Here is an 18,038-nt window from a genome sequence, read left to right as displayed (position 1 = left end):
TGGAGACTGATTCCCATAGAGAATAATAGAGAACTGATCTGCAGGTATCTGGGGCTCTGGGCGGGGGGGGGGGGCTCTTTTTTGAGGTAGAGGTACCACATTTTCAGCATAGCATCCAGTGCCTCTTCCCAAAATACTCTCCAAGTTTCAAAAAGATTGGACTAGGGGGTTCAATTCTATGAGCCTCCAAATAAGGTGTCCCTATCCTTCATTATTTCCAATGGATGGAAGGCATTTAAAAGATGTGCAGTCTCTTTAAATGGGATGGCCAGAACTCCCTTTGTAGTTCACTTATGCTTGTCACAACCTTGCTCCTGGCTCCACCTCTAATGTTTCCCGGCTCCACCCCCAAAGTTCCTAGATATTTCTTGAATTGGACTTGGCAACCCCATCCTAAACTATAAACTTCTAAGACTTTAGTTTTATTTGCCTTCTCCATATTAGAATGACAACATTGGCTCAGCTCAGGTGGCAGCAGGAAAGTGAGGAAGAGAAAGAAACTGATCAAACCAGCTCTGTCTCTGTTTCCCTCTTCAATTAGACTCCACAGTCCAAAGCCAAGCCACTTAGGCAATTAATAGACAAGGAAGATATTTTTGCTTGGGAAATCAAGGCTACATACTGCATTTGGGAGGTGGTGGTGACTAATCAGTCATTTGTCTTTTGAAATTTGGAAACTCATATCAAGACTGGCTGAGTGAGGGGAAGACAAATTAACCTAGACTCTCAAGACCAGGAGCACCATTAGGTTAATATTCCTTCACAGTAACCACACATTGCTGCATGTAGCAACAGAATGAAAGTATGTAATATGAGGAACACCTCTAACAAAGTGCATGTAAGGCAGAATTCAGAATGTTTGGAGAGCAGTGCTTAAGTGACAGCCTGCCCAAGATAAGTGATAAATAAATAATGTAATATTTTGCCAAAAGGCATTTGGCTAATAAGAAAAAATGCATTATTGAATGACAGAATGCCTACCGTCTACAATTCCCTTTCATCCTAACTGAGAACACCAAAATGCTGCAATTATGCCATATTTGTTGACTCAAATTAAGTTTCCAGCACAACTAACTGCAAACAATTATCCTTTCTGCTCCTTGTAAAACATTCAGTGGACATTCAGATGTAAGCCTCTGCACAAACATATTAATTCAAATTTATTTAGAAGAAAGTTAGCATATTCAATATATGATACATTTCGTTATCAGCAAGTGGCTTGACCAGAACACCAAAGGCCTATGCAACTTGTCTCTTTCAACCTTCTCCCCCATCAGAGGTGAAACTGAAAAATATGAATGCCTGGTATTTCAGTGTTATAAACCATGAAAAGCTGCGAAGAAGCCAGCTAGCTATATTTTTGGGAGGGGAGAAAACAAATGTGGAATGCTCATCATGATAAGAGACGCTTGCAGAGTCTTTCCTTATGCTTATCCCCTCCAGGCCACACAGCTTTCCATTTTTATGGTCATGCTACATCATTCAGAGAAGCAACATAAATTATCTTCCATTTAAGAGTCACACAGGCTATGCAATGCCTCATGAGCAGCAAAAAGAATTGCATCATGTCTGAAAAAAAAAACCCTAATGATAGTTTATTTTTAGTCATCTGCAGGTTTTGTAGCCACAGAAACGTGTAAAAAGAAAAACGACACAGCCTTTTTTTTTTTTGCTCAGAGAAAGAATGAAACCTAGTTTTATTCCTTACATTTACATTTCACAGAAATGCTCGAAAACCATTCATGCAGTACGGAAAGAGAATATCCTTTTCTTGTGTCAACATCCTGCAGCTTGCAACCACCAAAATGAGATAATATTTCCTTATACAAAGGAAGTCACTTTATTCAGACAGAGGCTGCATCTGGGGATTTGGTAGTTCTAGATGCCACTGCAGAGACTGTTTCACTGAATCTTACCGTTTCTGAAAGTGTCTTTAAGGAATTCTTCAAGCTGTCTGGCAAATGCTGCCTGGCAGAATTAAGCAGCAGGTCTGTGTGGCTTGATATGAGAGGCTGCAGATGATTGATGTTACTGAGAACTTCTTTTGCCTTGGCTGTGTTTTCCGGTGAATAGTAAATACATTGGTAACCAGTACTGCAGCAAGAAATGGAGCAACGAAAGTATTTTTATAAAGTCAACTCTTAATGGCCAGATGGCTAATCACCATCAGTATGCTAAGATTCTTACCAGATCTATAATTAACATGGAAAAGCAGTCTAAACTTTCATATAACACCTTTATGGGCATTATTTTAGAACTTTGCTTGCTAAAGGCTGGGAAACAGATCTTGCTGAAACACTAAGAGACAGCAACCTTTTGCTGTGATGAACACTCCAGGCAGTGCTGCTGAAACTAATTACTCCCTGAAGCTTTTTGAATGAACGGTTGAACCATGAAAAAACACAAAACAAGAAGCAGACACATTCCTATTCTTTGCAATTAAAAAGGGTTTACATAACTGTTAATGACACACTCAGCAATTTGGACTAGACATGATTAATATTCCTTCTCCCCACCACCCTTCTCATCATTAAACTGCCTTTTTCTATCTGACTAACCTAATTCTTCATCTCTCTGGTAAACCATCTAAAAAGATTAAAAAATAATAATTCATTCACAATATATTTTGATCAGCCTTCTTGAAGTGTGTTGTAATGTTCCTTGCTATTTAAATACTGCCACTAACAAGTTATGCTTTCCAGCGTAAAAAGACAGTGCTCTGTCTGGAGGAGTTTACAAGTGAAAAGCTGATATTAGAAGGAGGGGTTTTTATTTATTTACAGGTTGGTTTAACAGAACAACAGCACAGCTTTCCAGACAAAGGTAGAAACCTAACAAATGCATAAATTTAAGTTAGTTTATGGCTTCAGAGTATGGTTTGAATTCTCTTTAATGCTTGCAGGTACAAACAGGCTTTCACTGACAAGCCGCTAGGTTGGATCCTTTCACCCCTGCCCTATCAGACTAAAGTCAGGTACGAGGTTTGCTCATTACCAGAGACAGGCCTAACAACTGAGTACTCTTCCTCTCCCAAAGGTATTGACATAAACCACACTGAGGCAGACCTGTCCTTCAACTTGTATGCTTTTTTTATGGAGGCAGACCCAAACTATCACTGTACTCTCCATGAAACAGACCTGCACTAACTGCTACTGTGCTTCCATCCACCATACCATTCCCCCTCTGAAAGATGGATGATGGAGCAGCACTCCTATAGACTCAGAGATGAAATGGCTTAGCTGTTTTTTCTTTCAGGGGAGGGCAGCTTCCTGTCTGTCACATGATGAACAGTGAAGTAGAAAGGATGTTGAGAAGTACAAAAAAAGCAAGCTCATCTTTTAATTTAACAAATGACTAACCCTGACTGAAACTATGGGCGTTTTCGCACTGACCTTCAAGTAGCGCGACCACCCTCTTCACACCGAAGGATCTGCCCGGATTTCGCACAAGAAGCGCCGGCGCACCCAAAAGAGCCGGCTACTTCCGTCACGAAACCCGCTCAAACGGAAACCGCCAAGAAGCAGGAAAACGTTTGAGCGGGTTTCGCGACGGAAGTAGCCGGCTCTTTTGGGTGCGCCGGCGCTTCTTGTGCGAAATCCGGGCAGATCCTCCGGTGTGAAGAGGGTGGTTGCGCTACTTGAAGGTCAGTGCGAAAACGCCCTATGACTGGCATAGATGCCTAGAAATCTCTCAATTATCTCTCAGTTTACATATTAATTACATATTTAATCACATAGTTTGCCCTTCCATCCAACTCATCAAATTATGGCTTGTGCTTGGCCTTCCAACTTGAAACAGAAATCAAATTCAATCTATAGTTTAGGGAGGGACGGTGGCTCAATGGTAGAGCATCTGCTTGGTTAGCAGAAGGTCCCAGGTTCAATCCCTGGCATCTCCAAAAAAGGGTCCAGGCAAATAGGTGTGAAAAACCTCAGTTTGAGACCCTGGAGAGCTGCTGCCAGTCTGAGAAGACAATACTGACTTTGATGGACCAAAGGTCTGATTCAGTATAAGGCAGCTTCATGTGTTCACGTGTGTTCATGTGTGTGTATAGTTAGATCACTGGCAATTTTGGCCAAGGACAAACAATAGTTTGCTAGGTTGGACTGTGTGAAGTGAAACAAAAAGTCAAGGAATTAAATGGAGCATGAAACTCTTGAGGCTTGCTTAAAAACAGTACATGAATAAAACTGGTACTAAATTGTCTTTGTTAATCAAATCTGTGCTTCCAGCTTAATCACTCTTTGGACACACCATCAGTAAGATTACCAGGGATACTGGATCTCCATGTAAAATGTTACTTGTTTAAAATTTATTATTTATTACAATATTTTATTGAGGAAAATTTTAATACAAGGTGATTTATAACAGAAGTGATATTCATAAGCTTTGTGTGTATTCTATTTCCTTACCACTTCTAATATAAAACTTCGTATTTACCACTGATGTAGTAATTACTGTTAGTGAATACTAAAATACACGCTAATATACCAAAATAAGACTATGTTGGGAAAACTAATTCTGTAGATAACAAGCCAAATCTTTTACACAACACTGGTGGCAGGATAGCACTGAAGTACTAATGCACTGACTCTAGCACAATGTCTTTGGATTACCGGTAGCTTATGTTGCCACAAGGTTTGTTACTCTGCTGAGTGTGCAATAGTCCTTGAATACATTCTGTCGGCTGTTTTTCTGGCATGACAAACCATAAAATATTCTTCAGAACTGTAAGATTAACTTTTAGACTTTAAGGCTCCCCTTCCAAATCTAATCATGAAAGCATACAAAACTGTTTTTACATGTGTAAACAGATACAACTGCATAGGTGTCACATACACACATTGAAGTCTTTTGGGAGGCTCTCCTCTCTCCAGCTCTGTCAGCTGACCCTCATCCACCTTGCTGACCCCCCTCTGGTGGGGCTCTGAAGGCCTCAAAATGGAGAGATAAGGGCGTTGTTTAGCCTGATTCTTTCTCTATAGGACAGAAACTCCTCTGGCCTGAGCTGTGCCTCTCCTCCTCCCTTGGGTTTCTTACAGTAGCCTGTTCTAAAGAGGCTGTATAGCCCCACTTCATTCCTGCTTGCCAGTCCTCACCTACCTATCCATACCTGGCCTATTCCTAGTGAAGGTGATTGCTCCCTCCTTCCCCTTTCTTCTTGCAAGGCTGACAGTCTTCCTTTTTCCTCCTGCCACCCCTCCCATTGGCTGTGCCTTGGAACTGACTGGAATAGACTGCAGGCCCTCTGGGTCCACACCTGTTTCCCCAGGCTCACTGCTCCCTAGGCCTCAGTGACTGGGCCACTACTAATTCTAGTTTGCCATTAGGAAAAAAAAGAATATATTAAAATATAGTGGAAGATGGGTAATGAGATAAACAGCCAATAACCCTTATTTGAGTATATCAATACAAAAAAAATTATTCTGATACACTATTCTAAAAGAGAAATACATTGGAATACTGTAAATATATAGCTATACTCAGTGAGAGTGGGTTTAGCATAGGTAATGAGATAAATAGCCAATATCTCTTATTTGAGTATGTCAATACAAAAAAACCCCATTATTCTGATACACTATTCTAAAAGAGAAATACATTGGAATACTGTGGATACATATTTATACTCAGTGAGAGTGGCTTTAGCATATATATTGAGATAAAAAAACCAGTATCACTGTTCAGTCCTGGGGAGCTGTTTGTTCCAAGTTTCATAATAATTTGTAATTCAGCAATTTCTCTCTCCATTCTGTTCTTGAAGTTCCTTTGCAGGAAACAGCTACGTTGAGGTCACCCATTGAATGCCCTGGAAGGTTTAAGTGTTTTCTCACAGGTTTCTGTAATTCTTGATGTCAGATTTGTGTCCATTTATCTGAGCATGGACACTGGTACCAGAGCTTGGAATAAACCCAAGTGCCAACTTTGCTGCCACATATACCCAGACAACACAATCACTGGACCTAACAGCATTAACTACACCATCTCAGGTTCATTCATTTGTTCATCTTCCAACATAATATATGTAATTAAATGCCAACAATGCCCTTCACTTCTCTACACAGGGCAAACACGACACCCTACACCAAAATGGACACAAATGCCACTTTCTGTCGCCTCCCCCTTTCCCCAGCATGCTCAGAGTAGTGATGCTAGTCACATGCTTTCCCATTTCAGCAGGCATCGCAATAGACCCTTTTCTTAACAGAAAGCAGGAAGAGGCTTTGCTCTCACCCCTCCCTTCTGGAACAGGAAGGGAGAGGGGAGTGAAGCCTCATTCTGCTCTCAATTAAGAGAGAGCGCACTATTCTGATACCCACCGAAGTGGATAAGCACAAGGCTGGTGTCTGAGCACGCCAAGGGTGGGGGAGAGATGGCCTGCCTGCTACCGCTGCCTAATTGCCCCATGGCAATTAGGCATTTGTCTTGAGAGCCGGGAGGGGAAGGAGAAAGCCCAATTCGGCACCCCCCACCTGGCACCCTAGGCAAATGCCTAATTTGCCTAGTAGGCAAGCTGGCCTTGATTACAACAGACTCTTATTTATGGCACTTCACATCTAATAACATAGACATCAATCTGCTATGCTGACTTATACTGTCCCTTTGTTGATGCAGCCCAGTTAACGTAAACTAACAATCACTATATTCCAAATTGTGATTCTTTTAACATGTTAACAAACATTTCTATGATTTTGCATATTAATTCACTGCCCACTTTCTCTATATCTAGGACTGTTTGCCATTCCATCCTATTGTCTGATGAGGTGTACTTCTAGCATACGAAAGCTTATATTCTGAATAAAATTTTGTTGGTCTTAAAGGTGCAGCTTGACTCCTGCTTTGTTCTATTGCTTCAGACCAACATGACTGCTCACTTGGATCTAGCTGAGTAGTCTGTTTTATTTCATTTGTAAATAACTTTTAATAAGCATATTGCATTAAGATTAGACTGGCAACAATTAATTTATGGACTCTAAATAAGCAACTAAAGGTTGGCTCTCACAAAATGCAAAGCATATTCCCCTTCCATCCCATTCAGACAGAAATCCTCTGTGATCCCTTAAAAAGGCATAGCAGGGGGTCAGGTAACAGAAAATAACAGGCATGAAGAACTCCTTTGAGCAGGAAGAACTAACTGGATGAAACTGCTTCTTCTTCTTCAATCAGTGGAGCAGAAGGTTTTCCGATAATGCCTCCTGATTGCTCCACAGTGCACTGAGATGATTCCCTCCCCATGGGAGGCCCTGACCCATCAGTCCATCCTCTGATGCCTTTTCAAGTGTGTAATGTACTCAGTGACGAGACGTGTTGAAGGCAACATACTTTATTAGCGGGTACATCACAAGAGGGAGAATGGTGGGCTGGGTCCCGATTATATACATGCCCCAGGAACAAACCTCCGTGAGGCCAGGTCCAATCCTGGTCAGTTAAACTTCCCGCCACAGTGGCGGTGCGTATTAGCGAGCTTCATCCGGGGACCAGTGGGGTTCCACTGGTCACCACTGTAGCGTGCGCTGTGCTGTACATAGGGATTAGAATGCAGGACATAACACTCCCCCCCCCCCCCAGTTCAGGACACATAGTCTTTCAAGTACGCCAGGCCCCGGCTTTCCCTGGTCCTTGGGGTTGCTTGTAGGGTGACCATAATGTCTGAAGGCCAGCCAGGGACACGTGGGGGGGGGGAAGGTAGGGGTGTGCGCGCGCGCCGCCGGAAACAGGAAGTGATGTCACTTCCGGTGACGTCATGCCACCACAGGAAACAGGAAGTGACATCACTTCCTGTGACATCACTTCCCTGCGTCACCTGCCGGAAATGGGAAGTGACAACACTTCCTGTGACATCATTTCCCCCAAATGACATCATTTCCCCCAAATGCCACTGCCGGAAACAGGAAGTGACTTCACAGCACTTCCTGTGACATCCCCAAAAATCCCCCAAATATCACCGCCGGAAACAATTTTGTTCTGAAATCCTGTATATACTTCATCAGTATATGGGATAAGGCACTTTCTCAACTGTGCTGCATAATGCAGCCTATTTATTTTGTCCTGTTTGCTCTGTTGGCTCTATCGGCGCCACCTTCATCACTTTCGGGGTGTGGATCCCCCAGTGGGGTGGTCTCCCGACTCCCTCCGCCGGCTGTTTCTGATAGCCCTGCGCCCCCTCTTTCATTTGATATGTGTCCCGTGCGGGTGCCACCCTCCCGCCGGGAGATGCCGCAAAATGAGCCCCCTTGAGGCTTATGGCGGCAGGGCTCGGGGGAAGCGAGCTAGACTGCTGTTCTTTTGAGAGGTTATAGAGTGTTTCGAGCCCGTTCCTGTGGCATCGGTCCCATCGTTGTGGGACCCAGGGGGCCGGCGCAGCGGCACGCCGAAGCAGCCTGTCACTAATAACAGAGGTCGAGATGCAGGACAGGAACCCGGAAGTGACCGACAGGCTGCTTCAGCGTGGAGGCCGCGGAGAGGCCTTCGCTGGTCAGCGGTGGTCCCGGAAGGCCTTCAAGAGGCTCTGGAAGGCCTTCCGGGACCAGCGCCGGCTGCTCCGCGGCCTCTCCGCGGCCTCCGCTGGTCCCTGGAGGCCCTCCAGAGACTCTGGAGGACCTCCAGGGACCAGCGGAGGCCGCGGAGAGGCCTTCGCTGGTCGGCGCTGGTCCCGGAAGGCCCTCCAGAGTCTCTGGAAGGCCTTCCGGGACCAGCACCGGCTGCTCCGCGGCCTCTCCGCGGCCTCCGCTGGTCCCTGGAGGCTCTCCAGAGACTCTGGAGGCCCTCCAGAGACTCTGGAGGGCCTCCAGGGACCAGCGGAGGCCGCGGAGAGGCCTTCGCTGGTCAGCGCTGGTCCCGGAAGGCCTTCCAGAGGCTCTGGAAGGCCTTCCGGGACCAGCGCCGGCTGCTCCGCGGCCTCTCCGCGGCCTCCGCTGGTCGCTGGAGGCCCTCCAGAGTCTCTGGAGGGCTTCCAGCGACCAGCGGAGGCCACGGAGAGGCCTCCACCATCGCCGCCGGGCCCCGCGCGCGGGCGGGGAAGGCGGCGAGTGAAGGAGGGAGCGTCCCTGCGCGTGCGCAGGGGCCCTGCGCAGGCGCAGGGACGCTCCCTCCCTCACTCGCCGCCTTCCCCGCCGGCGCCCGCGGCCCACCGCCTCCGGGGCTGGCTAAACCGGGACCTCTAAATGGTCCCGGTATAGCCAGCCCAGGAGGCGGGAATAGGGGGCCAGAACCGGGACATTCCCGGGCTCCCGGGACGGTCTGGCCACCCTAGTTGCTTGGGAAGTCGGTGCGGCCACTGCGGCTGACGGGGCGGCGGTTTCCCCTTGTTGAGGTGTTGTCGGACATTGACTGGCCACCGCTTGTTGCTCGTCCGGAGTCTCTTCTCTGGTGGGGTCGCTTCCGCCGCTGTGGTACTCTTCCGCTCGTGCAGTCAGTGCGGCTGGCATGGGCAGGGTATTTTCCAGGGGCGTTGCTGTCAGTTCTTCCCCACTTCCCCCGCCCCTCGTGGCGGTCGGTTCCTCTGGCAAAGTGCGGCGGTGCAACTGATCGATATGCCTCCTGAGAACCTGGCCCCCCTCTGTCGAGACCTCGAAGGAGCGGTACCCGGTCACGCGCAGCACCCAGGCAGCTAACCACTCCGGGCTGCTTGCAAAGTTCTTAGTGTACACCGGGTCCCCTGGGAAGAACCCCCTGTCGGCTTCCCTGGTTTCGGGGAAACTGCAGAGGTCAGTGGCCTGGTCGGGATGTAGCCTATCTAACCTCGTGATCAATTTCCTCCCCATTAGTAATTCGGCAGGGCTTGACCCGGTGACAGGGTTGGGGGTGATTCGGTTGTCAAATAGGAAGGCTGCCAGGCGGTGGTCCCAGTCGCCCTGTACAATACGCCCCAGGGCCTCTTTGGTGGTACGCACCATGTGCTCAGCCTGGCCGTTGGTGGCCGGATGGAAGGGGGCGGACCTAATGTGTTGAATGAGATATCTATTCAAGAAATCCCGGAATTCCCGGGAGGTGAAAGCGGTCCCATTGTCTGTGACCAGGGTATTGGGATTCCGTGTGTGCAAAAGACCCTTCGCAAGGCTCAGACTGCTGCTGCTGCTGTGGAGGTGGAAGCTACGGGGATCACCTCTAACCACTTGGTGTATGCATCGACCAAGATGAAGCATATCTGGCCCTGGTATGGCCTCGCAAAATCTAAGTGAAGCCGGGACCATGGCCTCCTGTTGGACTCCGAGCGGTGGACGGCAGCGCTAGGCAGATCAGGCCGGGACTCTTGGCAGGGTTGGCACCTTCTCACCCACCCCTCTATCTCGTCATCCATACCTGGCCACCATACATAACTGCGTGCCAGGGCCTTCATCCGCACTATCCCCGGGTGTGTTTCATGTAAAGCCTCTAACACTTGCTTCCGCAGTGAGGGGGGGACCACCACCCTGCTACCCCAGAGTATGCACCCCTTGTGTGTGGACAGCTCATCTCTGCGCGATGTGAACGCCCTGAATTCTGGGTCCAGCTTGCCCTCAGGCCATCCCCTTCCCACCCAGTCCAAAACACGTGCGAGTATACGGTCCCTCCCCATGGCCTGAGCCACCTCAGCAGCATGGAGGGGCTGCTCGGGCAGAGCCTCCATAAGCATCACATGGTGGGCAGGGGCGGGATCTGTGTCCATCGAGGGTAATGGCAGGCAGCTGAGAGCATCAGCATGTCCCATGGCCTTGCCCAGGCGGTGAACCAGGGAGTATGTATACGAGTTTAGGAACTGGTTCCACCTCAGGACTCACTGTGATACAATTTGCGAGGTCTGGCGATCTGGGGCGAGGAGGGCCAGGAGCAGCTTGTGATCCGTGGCGATCGTGAAGCGCCTACCATACAGGTAGTCGTTGAATTTATGCACACCTACCACAATCGCCAAGGCCTCCTTGTCGATCTGAGCGTAGTTGCGCTCTGTGGGGGTCAGGGTTCTCGAATAATATGCCACAGGAACCTCCCTCCCGTCTGGAAGTTGGTGCCCCAGGACTGCGCCCACCCTGTACGGGGAAGCATCACATGCCAAAATCAATGGTAGGGCTTCATCAAAATGGTGGAGCACCGCATTGGAAACAAGGAGGTCTTTGACTGCCTGAAAAGTGGCGGCCTGCTGCTTCCCACAGACCCACGGGGCGTGTTTATCAAGCAGCCTGTGGAGGGGTTCTGTAATGGCCGCTTTGTGGGGCTTATCAAATGGTAAAAAATTAATAATCCCAAGAAACTTTGTAGCTCCGCCTTGCACGTGGGGGGCGGGGCGTGTACTATCGCCCTGGACTTGTCCTCTGTTGGGTGAATTCCCTCGGCGTCTACCCAAGAACTCCACCCTCGGCACCCCTAGTGAACACTTTTCCTTTTTTACTTTCAGGCCCGCTGTCTGGAAGCGGCGGAGCACCTCTCTCAGGCGGCTGCTGAACTCCTCTGCGTCCGAGGCCGCGATCAGAACATCGTCAAAGAATGGTTGCACTCCAGGGATCCCTTTGAGAAGAGAGTCCATTATGCTCTGAAAGATCCCTGGAGCTACACTAACCCCAAATTGCAACCGCCGCACCCGAAAAGCTTCCCTGTGGGTCATAATAGTTTGAGCCTCGGCTGTCTTGGCATCTACCGGGAGTTGCTGGTACGCCTGGGCCAGGTCTAGTTTTCCAAAAACCTTGGAACCCGCTAGGGCCGCCAGAACGTGGCTGACCACTGGGACGGGGTATGGGTTGTCCTGTAGCGCTTTATTGATAGTGCACTTGTCAGTGCATATTCGCACATCCCTGTTCGGCTTCACTGGGGTGATTATGGGTGTTTCCCAGGCAGCATAGGATACCGGTTCCAGCACTCCCTGGGCCATAAGTCAGTCCAGCTCCGCTTCTATTTTAGGTTTTAGAGCAAACGGAACTCGCCTGGCCTTCAGTCTTATTGGTCTAACGAGGACATCGAGAGGTAAGCTGATGGGCGGCCCCTTGTAACTCCCCAGGGTCCCATCAAAAACTTCGAGGAATTCCCGGCACACGTTCTTGAAGTTATTCGTTTGCATCTCCGAAATTATAGATATGGAGGAGCCCAAGTCCACCTCCATTTTGCATGGAGCGCCCTCGATTAGGACCGGCAGTCTAACTTTGTCAGGGGCGGTGAGGGGCAAGTTCATTACCTGCAGGCTGGTCGATGCTGTTGTGTGAGCATCGGTTGAGTCATGGTGAGCGGCCTGGCGTCTGCGAGTTGCCTTGGCCCGGCAAGCCCGCGCTATGTGGCCCACCTTCCCATAGTTCCTGCAGTCCATGTTGCGATAGGGGCAGTCCTGTCTCTCATGGGGGTCGCCACAGCTGGCACACTTGCTGTTGGTCGGTCTCTCAGTGGCTCGTTGCCGCGTGGGGGCTCTCGGGCCCATTCCTTGTTGGCGGTGGAGCTGGAAGGCCTCTTCGTCCTCTGGGTCGCCGGGCGCCATCTCTTCCTGGTGGACTTCTCCTCGCGGGTTGTTGTATGCTTTGGTGGTTCTTTCAAACGCGGTTGCTTCGTTGAAAGCTTGTTGAAGGGCGAGCTACTCCTTTGCGAAGAGCTTTTGTTGCAGCCTTTTGTCTCGGAGGCCCCATACAAATCGGTCTCTCAAGGCTTCCTCCCGCTTGTCGAAACCGCAGTTCCCTGCGATCTGGCGGAGAGCAGCCAGGTAGACGGCAGCCGTTTCTCCGGGCCCTTGATCTCTCTTGTGGAAGAGGAATTGGCGGGCGATGATGGAAGGCTGGGGCAAGAAATGCCCAGTGAGGAGTCTGACAATCTCCCCGTACCTTCTCTTGGTGAGCTTTGCAGGGGCCGAGAGGCCTCTGGCGATCTCGAAGGTGGCCTTCCCGCAGACGCTCAGGGGTATGTCCCTCATGCGGCTGTCGTCGGTAATCATGTTTGCGCATAGGTAGCATTCGACCTGCTCCGTGTAGGTCTCCCACCTCTCGGGGTTGGCGGGGTTGAACTCAGCAAGATGGCCCATCATTACACTCGGATTCGCCATGGCGGCGGGCGCTTCTCTCTCTTGCGGCTTCGTGCCTTCCTCGTCTCCAGCCAGGTCAGCAACTTCCCGCTTGGGGAGTCCTCCTAGCTAGATCCCATCCTTGTCGCCAGTATAATGTACTCAGTGATGAGACATGTTGAAGGCAACATACTTTATTAGCGAGTACATCACAAGAGGGAGAATGGCGGGCCAGGTCCCGATTATATACATGCCCCGGAACAACCCTCCGTGAAGCCAGGTCCAATCCTGGTCAGTTAAACTTCCCGCCACAGATCTTGATTGGTGGTGCGTATTAGCAAGCTACATCCGGGGACCAGTGGGGTTCCACTGGTCGCCTCTGTAGCGTGCGTTGTGCTGTACATAGGGATTAGAATGCAGGACATAACAAAGTGTCACAGTGATCTGTTTCAGGAGCTTTAGGGAGGGAATATGCAAACAGGTGCAAAAAAGGGTAGGGATAGGCATCACATTGAAACTGAGGCAGGTGACCAAGGCTTCTGGGACAGAGGTTTCCTGTCAGATTATCCAGAGCAGGAGATCTGACAGCCGTAAACTGTTGTGGGAAGAGGAAAGCAGGGGAGGTCTGCTTTGCACTCACAGATAGTATTAAACCTCAAGCATAGAGCAATATCCCAAGTTTTTTTTCCTCAGTTGCTTTAACCCCCACCCCTTTATGGTAGGCCATTTTCATCCCCATTCAAAGGAAAAAAAGGAGGGGGGGGGACAAACAGATTAACTTCTAGTAATTTGCTTAAGGTCACCAAAAAGAAATGGCAGATGTGGGACCTGAACCCAAGTATGCTGAAAACTTTGTTCACTGGCTCTATCCTGATTGCTTGTAATAAGTCTTCCGGGACACTCTTGCTTTCCATGACAGGTTGGTTATAATGGGACATTAAAAACTTCATAATAATGAGTTTGTGTGTTTTGGCTGAAACTCATCTAATCTGATTAGTTTTTGAATGAGAGGGTCTTGGGTGTATTCTGAAAATGATTTATGAACATTTTAAGCTTTGAAACACACATCAGTTTAACTTATAGCTCATCTGTCTACATGTCACTGCACAATGTGGCCTAAAAATAATAATCTAGACTGCCATCCACTTTAGTGAAAAGACTAATCTTTCTATTTACAAGAAGATGAAACAGCCTATATGTTATCACTGCAGAACAAATTAAGATGAAGCCTGGACAATTTACTGTGCATTGCTGGTGTACATTTCTGAAAGCTGTTGCCAACAAAATCTCATGCCATAATAAATCAGTGTTCAAAATGCCAGTATTTTTCTTTCTATGAACTCTATGCACTTTTTAAAAAAAGAACAAAACAACAAGGCATCAAATATTTTGTATATTACATTTTTATCTTTTGTAAAAATAGGAAACTCAGTCATCAGGCACCACCTTCACCCAACCTGAAGCAACTACTCACCAGCAACAGTGAACCATACAACAGAGATGTGTGTGCCCTCACATTGTTTCCATCTTATGGCAATACTGGCAGAGTCCCAGTCCATTACTCTCAGCATTTCACATGTAAGGATACTTTTGCCCACCAGTCTCCAATTTTGACATATTTATTTCCTTTACAATGTCCCCCCCCAAAAAAAATTAAAACCAAACAAATGGTAACCATATAAACCAGGGGTGGCCAAACTTGCTTAATGTAAAAGCCACATAGAATAAACATCATTTGTTTGAGAGAAAGAAGGAAGGAAGGAAGGAAGGAAGGAAGGAAGGAAGGAAGGAAGGAAGGAAGGAAGGAAGGAAGGAAGGAAGGAAGGAAGGAAGGAAGGAAGGAAGGAAGGAAGGAAGGAAGGAAGGAAGGAAGGAAAGCAAATAGATGGGTGGGGTGTGTATGGAAATAAAGCAATTTTAAATATATTCTCCACTGGCTGGCTTGGCTTGGAGACATGGTTTAAAGAAACAAATGCCTTCTCCAAGCTGACCGATGGGGCAGTGGGGGCTTTGAGAGCCACACAATATGTATGAAAGAACCACATGTGGTTCCTGAGCCACAGTTTAGCTACCCCTGATATAAACTAAACTTGTTATTTCTGTTTAGTCCTTGAATCTGTTAAACATCTTCATTACACTAATTTAATGCTCAACTCTACCAATATGTATGGACTGGTAATTTCCATTTCATTGTATCTGATGTGTGCTTGCACATGAAAGCTTACACCTTGAATAAAACTTCGTTGGTTTTAAAGGTGCCACTGGACTCAAACTTTGTTCTACTGCTTCAAACCAACACAGCTACCCATCTGAATCTGTGACCTCTAAAGCAGTGATGCTCCCTTAGTGGCTCAGGAGCCACATATGGCTCTTTGACATGCCACATATGGTTCTTCTGAGCACTTTCTCCCAGTGTGGCACCCACCTCACGTTTCAGGAAGTAGGCAAGGCCATCATCCAGCGGAGATTGTATTTTGGCATAGTTTTTCCACCTTGAAAACAGCTGCTGCTACAGGAACTGGAGGATGGGTAAACTGCAAGCTTGATCATTGGTACTTGTGTCAGGGATCAAAGTAAGAGCCCATCCTTTCCAACAACACTGCACCTTTCTCTACAACCTCTGCACTCTCATCCCAGCACCTGCCATGATGTGAGTAAGCTGGCTACACAGAAAAGTCTACAATCACCACCGTGGTAGTCACCCAGGACAAGAAAAAGCAGGCCACAGTGAGATGGTGAGGATTTTGCTTCCTTCTTCAGATCACTCTCTTCCAGGTACCTTGTCAATTTCTCTCTTGCCTGATCTGCTATGTCTCATGTGTAGAAAAGTGCATGAATGCAGAGAGGGAAGCCCTTCTGCTCAATCCAGATATGAAAGAACCAGCTGAGGTTCAACAGCAATGAGAAGAGGCCACACCATAAACTCAGAAGTAATCTGATAATTTAAAAGGTGATACCTTTAATACTATAGTTATATTCTTGTAGGTGGGGCAGCAGATAAGGCATACTGTAATCTTGTGATCTTTTGGTTGCTGGTAATTGGAAATGTGGCTCTCTATAAGCTGCAAAGTGAGTACCATTGCCTTAAATTTTTTATATTAAAATCAGTGCTTGGGATGACAGTATATTTTCAAAGTTTCTTTATATGCATGCATCCTCTGGAGCATAAACTCCAAGCTTGTTTTAACCCTTTCTATTAAAGGGGTGTACAGGAATCAAGAGCCCTGTGGCGCAGAGTGGTAAAGTTGCAGTACTGCAGTCGGAGCCCTCTGCTCACGACCTGAGTTCGATTCCAGCGGAAGCTGGTTCAGGTAGCCGGCTCAAGGTTGACTCAGCCTTCCATCCTTCCAAGGTCAGTAAAATGAGTACCCAGCTTGCTGGGGGGAAAGTGTAATGACCAGGGAAGGCAATGGCAAACCACCCCGTAAAAATGTCTGCCGTGAAAACGTTGTGAAAGCAGCGTCACCCCAGAGTTGGAAACGACTGGTGCTTGCACAGGGGGACAGAAATCAAACTAGGCTAACTATTTAAAGCAAAATCCATTTTAGGATACTTTGACAATTGATTTTAACAGTTTTTTTAACATTCATATTGGAGATAATGTCTATACACATGCACTTAAAAGATATAAAAACACAAAAATTATTAACTCTTATAAAAAGCAGTATATTACTACTCAAGAGTTTAAAGGATAGAGATACTTTCCTGGACACAGAAAGCCTAGAGATACTTTCCTGGACACATAGCAGAACAGGCAAGAGACACTTTCCTTAGCAAGCTATCTTTTTCTTTTTTTGAATTGCAATCCAGTTAGCTTACATGGAACAGATACCACTTTTAAAATCAATTCATATTATATTCTTCCTGATGTCTCTAATAATTGTTTCTTTCCATAACTCAGGCAGGCCTCTGAGAGGTGTTTCCATTCTAAAACAGAACATTTGAATTGCAAAATCAATCTAGACCAGGAAAATGCAAAGTAGCCTCCAAGTATCTTTGGACTGTTAAATAAACATGTACATGCAAAAAATGGGACTGTCACTGCTACTGTTAAATAGTTTTCTTTGTTTAATGCCAAATGGTTTTTGAACTCTCTCTGTTGGTCTCCCAGTCTTTCCAAAGTGCTAATTCATGTGTGATTATTTGAGGGCTGCTTTGTCTTTCTTTAAGGAAAACCTTGACAAGAAGAAAGGAGCACAGAGTCACCATGGAAAACTTGTTGGAAAAGGTTGGGTGCACATACTTTAATAAATCAACCTGCACATATTTTAATGAATCAACCTGGACATTGCTTTTTGGAGAGTTTTCCTCATGCTATTTTCTCATTCAGAAAGGATGGGGGAGGATAAGTATCAGTATTACTATATTTAAAATAAGACTCATGACACCATAAAGACATTGCGGCATTTGTCCATAGAAACTTAGGTGCTTCTGATGTAGTGAACTATACTCTACAAAAGCATATAATATAAGCCTATTTGTCTTTAAGATGCTACAAGACTCTTTTTCCCCCTGTTACACAAATTCAAAAGATAACAAGCATTAAAACTTTACAGATTTGTGAAGCTGATGATTATATGCAGGTTGCCAGCCTCCAGGTAGGGCCTGGAGATCTCCAGTTTTTACAACTGATCTCCAGCTGGCAGAGATCACCTCCCCTGGAGAAAATGGCTGCTTTGAAGGGTGGACTCTATGCATTGTACCATGCTGAATAGGGTTGCCAATCCGCAGGTGGGGGTAGGGAGTCCCCCAGTTTGGAGGCCCTCCCCCCGCTTCAGGGTTATTAGAAAGTGGGGGGATAACTGCTGGACACTCCATTATTCCCTATAGAGACCAATTCCCATAGGGTATCATGAAGAACTGATCTGGGGGTATCTGGGGCTCTGGAGGGGGGCTGCTTTTTGAGTTAGAGGCACCAAAATTTCAGCCTAGCATCCAGTGCCTATCCCCAAAATGCCCTCCAAGTTTCAAAAGGATTAGACCAGGGGGTCCAATTCTTTGAGCACCAAAAGAATGGAGAGAAGGCATTTAATGGAGAGAAGGCATTTAATGGAGAGAAGGCATTTAATGGAGAGAAGGCATTTAATGGAGA

The 18,038-nt window shown here is 47.1% G+C and overlaps 1 protein-coding gene across 7 annotated transcripts in view; it reads right to left on the bottom strand.

Annotated features, from left to right (window-relative positions):
- The window catches only part of INPP4B (inositol polyphosphate-4-phosphatase type II B), a 394,186-nt gene that overhangs the window by 132,442 nt on the left and 243,706 nt on the right, over nt 1–18,038 (bottom strand). For all 7 annotated transcript variants that reach the window (XM_060246716.1, XM_060246717.1, XM_060246715.1 and 4 more), the window contains one exon: nt 1,917–2,094. In XM_060246716.1, the coding sequence (XP_060102699.1) occupies nt 1,917–2,094 (178 nt within the window). The remainder of the gene's footprint in view (nt 1–1,916; nt 2,095–18,038) is intronic.

Source organism: Heteronotia binoei, chromosome 9 (genome assembly GCF_032191835.1).
Source record: "Heteronotia binoei isolate CCM8104 ecotype False Entrance Well chromosome 9, APGP_CSIRO_Hbin_v1, whole genome shotgun sequence".
In the NCBI taxonomy this organism is placed as follows: domain Eukaryota; kingdom Metazoa; phylum Chordata; class Lepidosauria; order Squamata; family Gekkonidae; genus Heteronotia; species Heteronotia binoei.
This window is presented reverse-complemented; position numbering and strand designations above follow the sequence as displayed.